The sequence below is a fragment of the Mytilus galloprovincialis genome, chromosome 12 (genome assembly GCF_965363235.1).
Source record: "Mytilus galloprovincialis chromosome 12, xbMytGall1.hap1.1, whole genome shotgun sequence".
Taxonomy (NCBI): domain Eukaryota; kingdom Metazoa; phylum Mollusca; class Bivalvia; order Mytilida; family Mytilidae; genus Mytilus; species Mytilus galloprovincialis.
Genome location: NC_134849.1, coordinates 25,957,909 through 25,972,498, shown reverse-complemented (window position 1 = coordinate 25,972,498; position 14,590 = coordinate 25,957,909). Strand labels below are relative to the sequence as shown.

General features: G+C 32.8%; 2 protein-coding genes across 3 annotated transcripts in view; both read right to left on the bottom strand.

Moving 5' to 3' along the window:
* The window catches only part of LOC143055094 (protocadherin-like protein), a 29,169-nt gene extending 19,923 nt beyond the window's left edge, over nt 1-9,246 (bottom strand). The window contains exons 1-6 of the mRNA XM_076228243.1: nt 9,089-9,246; nt 7,839-7,910; nt 6,391-6,558; nt 5,852-5,933; nt 1,704-1,858; nt 978-1,136 (exon numbers count right to left, since the gene is read on the bottom strand). Coding sequence (XP_076084358.1) covers nt 978-1,136; nt 1,704-1,858; nt 5,852-5,933; nt 6,391-6,558; nt 7,839-7,910; nt 9,089-9,182 — 730 coding nt within the window. The 5' untranslated portion in view covers nt 9,183-9,246. The remainder of the gene's footprint in view (nt 1-977; nt 1,137-1,703; nt 1,859-5,851; nt 5,934-6,390; nt 6,559-7,838; nt 7,911-9,088) is intronic.
* A 2,812-nt stretch (nt 9,247-12,058) lies between these two features.
* The window catches only part of LOC143055044 (uncharacterized), a 43,427-nt gene continuing 40,895 nt past the window's right edge, over nt 12,059-14,590 (bottom strand). For both annotated transcript variants that reach the window (XM_076228185.1, XM_076228186.1), the window contains 3 exons: nt 14,224-14,367; nt 13,534-13,779; nt 12,059-12,316 (listed from right to left, as the gene is read on the bottom strand). In XM_076228185.1, the coding sequence (XP_076084300.1) occupies nt 12,279-12,316; nt 13,534-13,779; nt 14,224-14,367 (428 nt within the window). In that variant the 3' untranslated portion in view covers nt 12,059-12,278. The remainder of the gene's footprint in view (nt 12,317-13,533; nt 13,780-14,223; nt 14,368-14,590) is intronic.

The window sequence follows — 14,590 nt, the reverse complement described above, 5'->3', positions numbered from 1 at the left end:
AACAAACGACGAACGACAAACTGTAGACGCATTTGCAGCGAGTGTATTGTTTGTCAAAATTTATGCAAACTTGCCAGAAGTATGTTAGAAACAAATGATTAAAACGTGTGCCCGCTGAACAGTTTGTATCATTACTCTTAGAAGTAAATTCGCACCAAATAAAACATATTTGTCTTTCGTCTCATTTTTGTGTGAAATTACGTCAAAAAGTTTGTATGAAAAAAAAATTACTGTAAGGTGACCTATAGTTGTTATTGACAATTTCTGTTTCATTTGGTGTTCTGTGAAGAGCTGTTTCATTGGCAATTGTACCACATCTTCTTTTTTATGCTACATTTCTGGACAAACGGAATATACGGACAGACAAAACAGAAAAAAAGCCCATAAAATATAGGTAACATATAATCTTGTTCTTATAAACCAACTTTGAAAAGTAACTTAGTCATCAGCAGTCTAACAATTAATTAATATTTGCTTATAAAAACTTAACAGGTTAATAGCTGTGACGGAGCTTGTAGGGATTTATAAACAAATCATGATCCAGAAGATATAGGACCGACCAATCCAACCTGAATCTCAACTTGTGACTTATTGTTTGTCAATCAAGATCAAATGACAATGTTTTAGTGAAAGATAGTAGGGATGACACAGACATAGATACAAATAAAAGCTGAAGAGCTTTTATAATTTTATATAACAATGAGCATGATGATCGTAGTATGCATGTAGTCAGGTTGTAAGAACAGCGTGATGAGGACAGTATGGGCGTGTTAAACTCAAAATATGGGCTTGAACAGCGCGGTATAAGCTAGTGATTTCAGAGCAGAAGATTTTTTGTAAAAGATAACGACGACGGACGACGACGACGACGGACGACGGACTCCAAGTGATAAGAAAAGTTCACTTGGTCCTTCGGGCCAGATGAGCTAATAAAAAATTAATCCTGCGTTTTGAAAATCATTACGATAATAACGTACTTGAACTTAGTTTGAAGTAAGTATTAGTCTGTGATAACGACACTGAGATGTCATCATTTTCAGTATCTTGAGGATCAAGAGTCCACACAACATCATTGATTGCCAGATGGTCAAACACGTGGATCTGAGAGGGAATATTATCGAAGTAAGGTTTCTTGTCTGAAAACAAATAAATAAATCTGAAATTGAGACTTTCGAGGTTTGTTGAAATGAAGCTGTGTGTTTTGATCAATGGAAATATCATAACATTGAACGGTTTCTTGAATGCAGTTATATTTGTTTATCAATAATTACATATTAATTAACTGAATAATTTTGTGAAGTGACATTAATTACTCCAGCAGCGCTCTCTTTACAATAAACCTGGCAGCTTTTCTTAAATGCAGGTGTGTTCTTTCATCAATTCCATAAATTGTTGTTGCCCGTTGGGAGCCTGTACTCTAGTGGTTGCTGGTTGCCGCTGCTTATCGCATTTGATTGTTTTTTTAATTTGATTACATTTTGTCATTTCGAAGCTTTTTTATGGATAACTATTTAGTAAAGGCTTATTGTTGACGGTCGTATATAGATATATACATGTAGTTGAACCAATGCTTACACAGTACCGTATACACAGATAAATAGTAAACAAAACATTTAAGCATATTTGAAGACTCTGGTATGAAACTATGCGCTGACTATGTATGTATGGTTGTATTTCTAAAAGAGATTGCTTAATAAACTTACTTGCTGTAACTACGGCAACAATGGCATAAACACGGTTGTCATAGTAAGACGTAAAGGGATATGTCCAATCAACTGACACGCTTGTACTCATATAGTATGTATTATCTGGTGTCGATCCTCCACCATATGGTATCATATCATTTCCAGATGTGTGCCTGTAAGAAAAATCATATGGTCTAGACCTCAATGAGCAAAACAACTTGAGTAGCAACACAATGCTGTCAGAGAACTTGAAATTTTAAGCTTCAGTGACAAGCGTGTTTAAAAAGATTAATGACATGACACATGGCACTGACTTCCATTCTGATGAAAATATATATCACTAGAACACACCCGTATATCGCGGGTCCGTGACTGAATTAAAGTATATAACTATGCGCAAGCCTTATTTTAGTATTAGTATTGTCATCTGATAAACATGATAAAGTCATGCTGATTATAAGATACACCGTTTTCTCTGATTTCAAATCTTTCTGTTTGAACCCGTGGAACTGGAACTTATCAATTATTGATAATACATGTATTAATTATTTGGAAAACAAAAGGTCCTGGAATGGAGTATTTTTTAATCAACAGCATTGTATATTAGTTATAAATATTGAATTCTTTGATTCGCTGTTTTACGTCATGCCCGCTAACAATTTGAAAACTGTACCTATACGCCTTACTTTAGTCCAGATTTTTAGTATTCGTATTGTTATCTTAGAAAGTCTAACTGATTAAAATACTACAATAGGTAACAATTTGACAATTAAGTAGTGTCAACCCTTTGATTATGACCCGTGTAATACTATAAAGCATGTTAATCCTGAATACACCGTTTGGTGGTGCGCCTGTCAGATGCGGAACGTACAGATAAGGTAATCGGTAACAGGTGAATATGCTATTGGTATCGGTATCGGACTCGACCCGGAACTTCTTAATTATTGGCAATATTAATTAAGTGGAAAACAAAAGGGCCAAACAGCATTGTCCAATATTAGGTATTAATAAAGTTGAATTCTTTGTTTCGCTGTTTTGCGTCATGCCGGCTAACAAATTGGAAACTGTACCTATACTCCTTATTTTAAGTTTAAGTTTTTAGTATTCGTATTGTCATCTTTTAAAGTCATACTGATTAAAATACTACAATAGGAAACAATGTGACAATGATAGAATTTAGTAGTGTCAACCCTGTGATTATGACCCGTGTATGTAGCAAATCCTAAATACACCGTTTGGTGGTGCGCCTGTCAGATGCGGAACGTACAGATAAGGTATAGGTTACTAGTGAATATACTATTGGTATCGGTATCGGATTCGACCCGGAACTTGTTAATTATTGGCAATATTAATTATGTGAAAAACAAAAGGGTCTGGAGTGGTGTAATTTTTAATCAACACCATTCTCCTATATTAGCTATATATAAAGTTGAATTCTTTGATTTGTCGTTTTTATCCAATAACGGCTGACAAATTGGACCTCGTTATTTTAGTATTATAGATTGTAAATTGACTGAAAAGCTACTTTATAGTACTGAATTTACCGCAGCAGTCAAATTGTCTTAAAATTGGCCGAAAGACTACACGCAACGTCAGATATTGCTACCATTAAGTGTAACAAAAAATGACGTTAAATTGGAAACGGCCTTTATCTAATTAAGGCCGTTAAAAAAAAAATAAAAAAATAATCAGAACAAAATCAATAGGTCTTTCCACACGGAAAGGTGGAAAGACCTATTGCTTTTGTTCTGATTGTTTTTTTTTTTCTTACGCCTAATTTTTTTCTTGCGGTGTAAAAATGTTTCAAAAGATGTCGCTTAGTTTTTTTGTATATGAGATCATACAGTCTATACGCTTTTGAAACTCACCCTGTTTAACCGAACACTTTTCTTTGTAAGAGTTATCTCCCCAAACACTGTTTTTCTTGTTATCAGATCTCCTCCGCAAGCGTAAAAGAAAGCGACAAATTTATTTTTCCAAATTGCTCATTATATCCTCAGGATGTTACGTTTTATTTTGACCGAAGCTTTACGAGGAGTAATTTCCCCTTTTGTATTGAAATAAGTGAAATAAATTTGTAACTGGAAAACCATAAGTGATAGATGCCAAGGGTCTTTTGATTTGAGGCCCTTGGTCAAAAAGTATGAAATGAGGTCAAAGTCAAAGGTCAAGGTCATGTTCAAATTTTTGATTTTGGCTTGTTATCTCTTATTTTCAGAAATCATACAAGATATCGAAAAAATTGTTAATTGCGACATGTCGTAACATGTAAATTTTACTTAAGGTGGTACCCAACACTTTAGCTAAAATTAATTTGGGTCGTTTAATTTTCTTAAAATTTTGACAAAGTATATACTTTGACCCTTTTACAAAAATATAAAAATTTCAAAACATTTGAACCAACCGTTTTATCAGAAAAATTACACTGGTTATATAACAGTTTGACAAACACTTATTTTGATCATTGAGAAGCTTAAAATTCCCTTGACCTTTGCTTCTTCCTCTTATATTTACATGATAAAGCCATGGGACTTATGGCAAAAGTTGCAAGCAATGTGACCTTGAAAAATCCAACTGGAAGTGACCTTTTGTAAACCGGAATTAGCCATTTTTTGTACTAATTTTATGTAAAAGTATATAGAACCATCTATTTTTGGAATCAGTGTCAAGTAAACTATCAAAACATACCAAAAGTAACATTTTTTAAACCCGAAGTAAAAAATGATCTCCTTATTTATATCTGTTTGTATATAAACCATACATTTTTGGAATCAGCGTTCAATAAGCTGTCATTTGACGTTAAAATTGACATTTAAAACCGAATTTTAATATTTTCATATAAAAAAGATCCTTACTGATGGAAAAACCATCAATGGTTCTCTGAACAATTAGTATTTAAATCTTCCTACTTTCCTTTTTGGGTAAATGCTAAGTATAACACACAAGTATAAATGCCGTCAGAATCCAATCCAATATGATTTTATTATTAGCATAGGATATTCGATTTTACTGCTAGTAATTATGTGTTTTTGGAGGAATGTTGCTGCATTATATATTCAACCCGAGTATGATTTTATTCAAGCAGTGATATACAATAGCTTATACTTATGATACTGAAGTTTTCTTACATTTTGATCGTCTTATAGATGTGTATTTTTGTAATGTGTGCATCATTTCGTTTTGCTGAAAGCAGTACATTTATATTTAGTGGAGGAAGGATCAGGCGAATGCAGTTCAAGCCGTCCCTAGCATATTACGCTTGTGGCGACGTCAAATTATGATAACGGACAAACTTGCAAGACATTACCATTAATCCGTAATTTTTTTTATAGATAACCCTGTAATCTTAATGCTATTTGGTGTACCAACTTCAACTTTAAAAGTACTTTTTATTGGTGTAGTTATCAAAGCCGAAAAATAATCTTCACGAAATCAAATCTCTGTTTTGTTGGCTGTAAAAGTTTTGTGAAGGCATGAAAGTTTAACTCGAACATTTCCGCAAGACATAATTTGCAAATCTATTGTTTTGAATAGAATATGTAGTTCAATTTATTTTTTCAATTCGAATTTTGGGAGCTAACACTTAGTGCAAAACGATCGTGCTTACAATTTAATGAATTATCTGTCAAAATTTTATTTTTGAACTGAAATGTTTCAAGTTTCCAAATTAAATTTCCGATGGGACATTTCCGTACATCATATTCTTTTGAAAATATGTATGCAAATTTTAAATGGCGACAGCCATGTTAAACAATACTGAAATATATCACGTCATAGAATGTTCATGCAAAATTTCGAAGAGTTGCGTGAACATTTCGCGAATTGTTTGAGTTTTATGTTTCGAGTTTGTTACATGGGACAACGCTAAGTAAACGTTTTTCGGATAATCTCTGTCTTCCTAAGCCTATGAATATTATATTTTTATGCTTTCTCTATCATAATGTGAAAAATTAAGAATCAATCTTTATTTTCATGTATAATTTGAAATATTTATTTCAGCATTTCTATAAAAAATTTCCCGTCAAATATTTACTTAACGCTATTTTTCGTGGTAATAGCAATATCTAACGTTGCGTCTGAACATATGGCTTAATAATCTATTGTTCAGTCTTTTCAGAAAAGTTATGTATTCCGTAAAAAACAATTTACTTTAATGAATCACTCACCATCCAATGTAATCATTATTTTTAATTTGAATTCGATGTTCTTCAGCAACTTCATAGTGGATTTCTTGATTCGTGGCATCAACTAGATAGATATAAAAATGCCAGATATTATTACAAGACGCGTGGTGTCGATTCGTGAAAAAAAATGTTACATTGGAAACCAGGCCAATTGTTTATCATACTTAAATTACAGACATGTTGTGGTTAAACGGGCGATATAACTTAAAGATGGAGAATTCATTTAAATCATATTTTAATATTTGAATACTCTGATAGCTTTAAAAGTTCCTAAATATCATCATTTGTATCTGTACATTTTGTAACGAAGCACAATTTCCAAACGTTTATTAAATCAATTGTTTTCCAAAAACAATTAATTCAAGGCTCTGTCTTGAAGACCATACATTGACCTATTATGGTTCACTTTAAAAAAAAAAAAAAAAAAAAAAAAAAAAAAAAAAAATACAAATTGTGAATAGGATGGAGAGTTGTCTTATTGGCACTCGTACCACATCTTCTTATATCTATAAGAGAATTACCTGGGACTACAAAAGTATTTTCGCCAACTAGTGTGAAGTTTGTATTAAACCAAGTTCTCCAAACTTGTAGTTTGATTGTTCCTGATCTTCTAGCATAAAACTTCCACGTTTTGATCATACCACAGCAACTGAACTTTACAGCAGCGTCAGTCATAACGTACGCGGTGTCTACAACAAATCATCAACTAACATGAGTAGAAGAATTGAGTTGTCTAAATATAATTCTAAATATGAAGATAATATTATTGTTGTCTTTCCGTCTATTGTATTGCTATGGATTGCCTACATGTATGTCAATGGAATGCAAATGCAGGGGCGGATGCAGGAATTTTCGAAAGGGGGGGTGCTAACCCAGGGAACCCAGGGCAAAGGGGGGGTGCAAAACATATGTTCCAATACAAATGCATTGATCGGCAAAAATAAAGGGGGGGTGCGCACCCCCGGAACCCCCCCCCCCCTGGATCCGCCACTGAAATGTATGTAAATTAGAATAGTCTTGTGTTTAAATGGTTGTATGTGAAAAAAAAACAATCACACCGTCTTACTTGTTAATTTCTATTAAGCTGGTTCTAACCCATTGCAATATTCGAGTAGTAGAGCCAAACAGATAAAGACAGGGTATCAGTTTATAATCTTAATGTATCATACTGTATATATGAAAAGGGCTGCCTTATGAAATTGTTGCTGGAAAATGGTAATTTGATCCAGTGTGAGGTTCTGAAAAGGTCGATATTCTTTAATTTTGTATGCTATAATTCATGTCTATTCAATATAACTTTCATCTACCTGACTGCTCTTTAAGTACTCTTGATTGTATGCGCGCGCCTGGCGTATTAAATATTTAACCTGGTACCTTTTGTTAACTATTATTCGTTTGTTTCTCTATCCTATATTTTTCCCATTTATTTGTATTGTAGTCCTGTGATATAATATACATGTAGTAATTTTGATGTAATAATCAACATTGCCATTAAAGTGGAAGGTTTGGCATGCCACAAAACCAGGATTAACCAACCGTTTTTTTCTTAAAATGCCCTGTACCAAGTCAGGAAAATGGCCATTGTTATATTATAGTTCGTTTCTGTGTGTGTCACATTTTAATGTTGTGTTTCTGTTGTGTCGTAGTTCTCATATATTTGATACGTTTCCCTCAGTTTTAGTTTGTAACCCGGATTTGTTTTTTCTCTATCGATTTATGAATTTCGAACAGCGGTATACTACTGTTGCCTTCAATTACTGTAGAATAAAGCCCACGGGTCTGCAAACATCACCCAGACCCTCGAGTATCTTTAAAAACCATAAATGATAATATGTTATATATTTTGTTTACATCATAATATGATTTCAATGTAATACAATCATTCCGATGGGAAATACTTAAGAATCTTGATGGGGTTTACAGAAAATGGGGCCTCATTCCACAGTAAAATGGGAGAACAAAAACTCACTTGAATTAGAATTTAAATTTCCATTATGCGATGACGGAGGGTCAGCCACTCCAATTGTAGAATCACCACATACTGCAACAGATAAAATATTGTCATAATTATAATTTCTAATTTAAGGAAATTAAGCTTTTTTATATGTTTGGGGGTGTAAAAGCGTTGACCACTTGCATCACCTTATATATTTCCGCTCTTCAAATTTAACTATTCGCACTAACACCGCTTTTATGATTCCGTAAAAAATATGAAATAGCATTACATTTCAATATTTTGCTACAAGCCTGAAATCATGCGTGATATCAATCTTTTCGTTTTTTTCAATGGATTATTTTAGTCATAGCGGTTGTACTGTTTAATACATGTATTGAAATTTTTTGTATTTGTTAACATGATAAATTATTGTATTCTAATTGCGAATTTACACACGAGGGAAATGTATTTTACAAGCTGAATTTCGGAATAGAGGTACCATTTAATTTATAAATCATCGTACCTCTGAGTTTTGTCCATATATAAAACCAAGCTATTTAGGTGAGAAGTTGAGAAGATGGTGTTTACCAAGTAATACTACCAATTTGTCTGGTCTATTTGTACTTACATGTACTAACAAACAACCCCTTTCCGTTTGATAGGCAAAACATATTCTTCGTTATTTATGTGATTTTTCAAAACTCAATCGTCTAAAAAAAAATCTCGCTTCGCTCGGTCTAAAACCTGATATAGAACAATCCTTTTAATACTACTTGATCAATTCCTCTCTCTCTCTCGTTGCTCAGTCTCTAGTTTATTGAAGTGTTTATTAAACCGATCTTCGTCGTTTTTCGTTCTTTGTTATGATGTTATCCGTTTTTTTCTCATCTTCTGATCTTGGATTCTGCCGTTAGTTTCCCCCTCTTTTTAATAATTGATAACATGATTCAATACCTTTCTTATCAGCTGTTTTTGTAATTCAGAAAGGATAGGATGATGATAAGACTTATAACCTATGTTCCGTTTGCAATATTGTCCTTCTCTGATCGAATAAAAGTCAATTTGTATTCTGTTTATTAATTTATTATTATGATTATTATCATCATCTTATTGACCATTTAAACAGTTTAGTCTAATTGTAATACAGATCCCGTCTACGCTTTCTAAGAAGGATCTTGCTCTAGGTTTTTTCTTTTTTTTTTGGGGGGGGGGGTCCTCTTTTTTTCAGTGATATAAAGCGGGTTACATTTGCAGTCTAATGAAAATAAAAAAGTGTATCTTACCTGCTGTCAATACTGTTACGATTTGTGAAAACAAGCACAAGTATATCAACAGAACCATTAGGGATGAATTCTCTCTTATAAACTTTCCATTCATATGTGTACAAACATATATTTTTGGGATGGTATATAACTAACTAAAATAAACTTGTGAAATAGCCTTTTATTAATACAGACATGATTGTTTTAGCCATGCAGTGAATATTTTGAAAGAAACTACGATATGCTACGCGTCCGACTTTGATTTTTTAAATGTTTCTTTCAGCATTGATTGACAAGTTCGAGTTTCTTTGACCTAGTCGCGTATTGATTAAATTGAATATCTCTTAACACGGACTATTAATTATTCGCTCGGTGCAGTATTTCATTATCTTTAATCATAAAGGTTCCATTTCTATAATTGAAAAACTATACGCGTATTGCATTTCACGGGTCAATTTATAATTTGAACTTTGAATAAATCGGTCGAATTTGTTTCAGATTATTTTTTATCTTTTTAAATATGTCAGAGCAGATGTACAGTTTAAACGTTTTTATTACTTTTAAGTCGAGTTTTATTTGGATTTTTTTTTAATTCGTTTACAAAACATTTGTCTTTCGTCTATTTTCGTTGTTTTTCACCATGGAATTGTCAGTTTATGTTCCACTTACCGATGTTAAAATCTGACAATTGATGCAGAAGATACAAAATATGGTAGCAAAGAAAACATGCGCGAAAATAAATGCGCGGTATATATCTTCGAGACAGAAGACTAGTACCCTGCCGTTATTGAAATTCTTGAAATTAATATGTTTATATTCCGAAGGCATACTGGATATTTTACAGGAAGAACCAACCTAACGAGACAGCAACTATTCGACAGAGACCTTCCAATATATAATCGTTCATCATTTGTTTTTATAGAAGAGCCTAGGTACCATTTTATAATGGTAACATTATGTGTCTAGACAATACAATTTGAGTTTTTATGAGTATTCTTATAAGAGTGAAAACAAGTTTTGGAATATTATAAAAAAAATGATTACCTGCATAACATCTTTTTAACCATCATGGGTACCAAAATAACTCCCGGGTGCCGAATTGACTTCTGGTATATCAAGTGCCGATTAAGTCATGTGATGAATTCACTAGAATTATTTGTTAAAACACCTCTTTAAGGACGCCTCGTTTCTGTCGTCCTTTTTTTAATGTAGACTTGGCGTGTTCAGCCGTTAATCAACACTGAGAGGACCGTTTTCTTTCTAAATTGATTAATTTCAAATTTTTCATCGGGGCCTTTTATAGCCGACTGTACGGTATAGGTTTTTACTCATTGTTGAAGACCGTACGGTTGACTATAATTGCTACATCCACTTCACTTGAACTAAGAGTCACTGTCAATTATACCGCATCTCCTTATTTTATATCTAATCTATACATTGAAATATTCAAAATATTGTTTAGATCAGATACGTACTTGTAATGCTTGGTGGTTGAAAGTATATTATGTGTATGTTCAAGTGTAGTTACTGTAGTTATATGCTGTTTGCTTTTGCACTTTTGTTCCCAATGACTATTGTATTGGAACAACTGTTTTACAACTGAAAATGAATCCTGTGCGACTCAGCACTATCATTCGCTGCTGAAATGTTGCTACATAGATATTGAAAGGTCACAGTTGGAAAACTGAAATCGTCTCTTTTGTCGCAAAATTGTTTCTTAACCGAATCTCATTTTAAGTTTTTAGATGCAAGTCAAAATATGAGACAGACTTAATTGCTGCATTCTGTGTTTCAGTTTCTGATGGAATAGATGGGTTAAATATACTAGTACTAGTAGTCACAAAACGCTGTATTATTCAGTGAGAGGACATCATCATTCACAGCGGGAAAAGAAGTTAAAGAATAATACTATCGTCTTTTCATTCTGTTTAAGAAGCTCCTGTATGACGTCAGCCTTATATGAATAAAGGAACAAGAATAAAGTCAGCAAGAAAAGGGGCACAACTTTTTCCCATGGGAGTGCCGATTGTTTGTTGAAAAACATATATGAAATACTGCACACCAACTTCAATGTTTATTTTATTAGGAATGGAAAATACTTGTGTAATGTGAACAAAGTCAAATGATAAGTGTTATTGCAAGAAGAAAGAGTCTTAGATCGAATGTGCTCTATCAGATCTATTGATTTTGTTTAGTATCCACATCTGATTCACTCCAGCCATAAAGAAGGAAATATTACTATAATAACTTGTAGTCTGTTGGTTTTTTTTAGCCATGGCGTTGTCAGATTGTTTTCGACATATGAGTTTAAATATCACTTTTTCGCCTCTACTTTTGAAGATCGGCTGATAAAATTAATCTAACCTGATTTTAATAATTTAGATAGAGATTCGTTCAACACCTGAAAGATCCAGCAATATAACGTTGTGAGTGAGGACACTTTTGATATCCATGCAATACAGCAAAGGAGAAGATTCAGTTCTTCATCTTTGGTTGAAATTCCAAAGGAATGTAGCATAGAAATAAGAAGCTGTGGTGTGAGTCCCAATGAAATAACTGAACTAAAACGAAAACAATTGTAGGTCAAATTACGGCCTTCAACACAGAGTATTGGATAACACCGAACAGCAAGTAACAGAGGATCCTAAAATGACTAGTGTAAAGACGATATTAAACATAGCCCTTTTTGGCCGATAATTGGTGTAATAAAGTATATGGTTTCGTACACACAAAAAATGACAAAAACTAAACTATTTATTTCAAAACTACCTCACAGCTGAGTGGACCGATACTTCAAATAAATACTTTATAATAATATTAGTAATATAGTTGACTATGTTAAGTAACCAACAACGTTAAACGAGAACATTTGCAGAAAATGGTCAAACATGTAGAAAAATATACACATATGTACTTGTAGGACCTCCATACACATGAGATTCAGTAATATATGTGCAAATTGATAATTATATCAGTCTGTCCACCATTGAGTTGTAAATGCAAGTTTTGTATTTGATTAAACAATCCTACATTTTATTTAAGTCATATATCTATACAATCATATGTTTCACTAATCTTCCTTTTATTCACGATCTATACAATGCCCCTGTCTCCCTCTCGCATTCTCTCTTTCCTATAAGGACAATTCTCTCATGCAATCTATCAACAAACAAACGATAAGAGGATTATGTTGACCACTTTGTCTTTTCATTCAGAATAACTTTGCGCATATTGTCGAATCTACAAATTCTGAAAAAAAGAAAAAAATAGTATCTAATTATGAATAATGTCTGTATATTACTAGTGATATATATAGAGAGAGGTGAACAAAACAAATCCAGTCTTTTTTTTTTTTGTGTCAATTTCGTAGATAATGCATTTTAAGGCTTGATCTCCAGTTAAATACTTATTAGAAGAACATATCATTTATTTTAAGCATGTCAACACTATATATAGAATAATCTACTTACATTTGTACTTTAGGTTTATTTTTATTCTAATAAAAAGAGGATTAATAATTTAATGATATTTGATTAAATTAAAACGCTTTATAACTCTCATCCCGTGCGTGAAAATACTATAGTATCAAATCCTAAAATCTATCAATATTTATAATCAAATGCACTATGTCAAATATGAGGTCAAACATAATAATTGGACCTCTGCCAAAAAAACAAACTTTACAATTGAACTGAACATATAAATTCAGGTCTGTCGTCATTTTTGAAAAACACCAATTCGCTAATTTATAGTTAAAGCTTGACTCACTCTTTCTGTATTCAACAATGAAATAAAACCCTGTTTAGCTGCATTGGCGGATACAGGGAGGGGGATGTTTCGGGGGTTGGAACCCCCCTTTTTTTTGGCCAATCAATGCATTCGAATGGGGACATATAGTTGGAACCCCCCTTGGTCCTGGGTTGGGAACCCCTCCTTTTTAAAATGGCTGGATCCGCCCCTAAGCTGGCACAGGATATTGAACGCGGTTTGATATGCATTAAGACAAAATGGTCTTATTTTACCATAAATGATATCGTTGTTTCTGTCCTTTTGTCATTTTCTTGATAGTAAGGAAACCCCCTCCCCCAGTTCGTTTACTAATTATCCATTCAATTTAGTTTGGTCTATCTTTTATGTAATTTTAAAGTTGTTTACATCAGCACCTTTTATAACTGACTATACGATATGAATGACTGCATGATTGATTCGTGTTTAATGCCAAATTCCGCCCTGTTGGCTATTTCGTGCCAATTGACCAGCAGGGATAGAACCATCGACCTTCGGTTGGAAATTAGACAGTCCTCGTCAATAAAAATTGGATTCAAATACACTGCCACGAGACGGGTTCAAAATCACAACCTTAGTTTTAACAGGCTTGTGGAACAGTAAACTCGATCACTGAGTCCTCTTTTCTCATTAACAATCATACATTTTCCACATTTCCTTTTTTATTAAAAAAAAAGTACCATTAAAATCAATTTGGTCATTTCCATCCATGTCAGCATCATGTAATATTTCGTCAATGTCTTCTACTGTTATCCCGGACTGTTTAGTACATAGAGCCGAGATAAGCTCTTGTTTGGTAAGGAAACCATCCCCATCATTGTCCAATAAACAAAAGGCAGCTTTCATTCTCTCACGTTCTATATCAATTGTGACGTAATTCTTTCTCATCATTTCTACATATTCATTAAAGTCTATAAATCCATCATCTAAAAAATAAGCAAATTAAAGTGTTGAAAAATGAATGAAAATATATTTTTTCAGATCTAAATTACATTTAAATATTATTATATCTTATTTTACAAACAAACAAACAAACAAACAAATATAAGGGACCATATGTTAAACCTCAAATGAATTTGGAAATTTATTATGTTTTTTGTTTGCTCTCTCATTGACGTAAACCATACAATTTCATTTATTATTATTTATCTATATATATGGAAAGTTTTTCCATGCTAACCATCAACAAACAGTATATGCACTGACAGAACTAGCGTGTGCACTTTGTTTAGTACTCATAACTTTTTGTATGTTAAATCTACAAAATGCAATGTAATATAATTTTCTGGTTATTCAAATTAAAGCCATGCAAGAAGTAAAACATTTAGACAAAAGTTCCTGTTTATAAAATAAACTGATTTGATACATACTGTTTTTATCAGACGACAGAAACATTTCATCCACCTCGGCATCCGTGGGATTCATTCCAAGTCGATAAGCTCCGAGAATTAACTCTCTTTTCGATACTCTCCCATCCTTATTAACATCGAGATCGTTGAATGATTTTTTTATTTCTAAAAGTATTTAATAAATATTTCAATTCAATTCACTGAAGGAAGCGAGAGCCGGGAATTGCTTTATCAACTATCGTAGCTTCTCAAATTTTACAGACTCTGTGATTAAAAAAAAAAAATGAAAAAAAGAATGTACCGCTTACACAATGTTAGTTCCAAAAACTCAAGCTTCCGAACTTACGAACAAGATCTCATGCATTTAGTTTGTATAAACATACAAAGA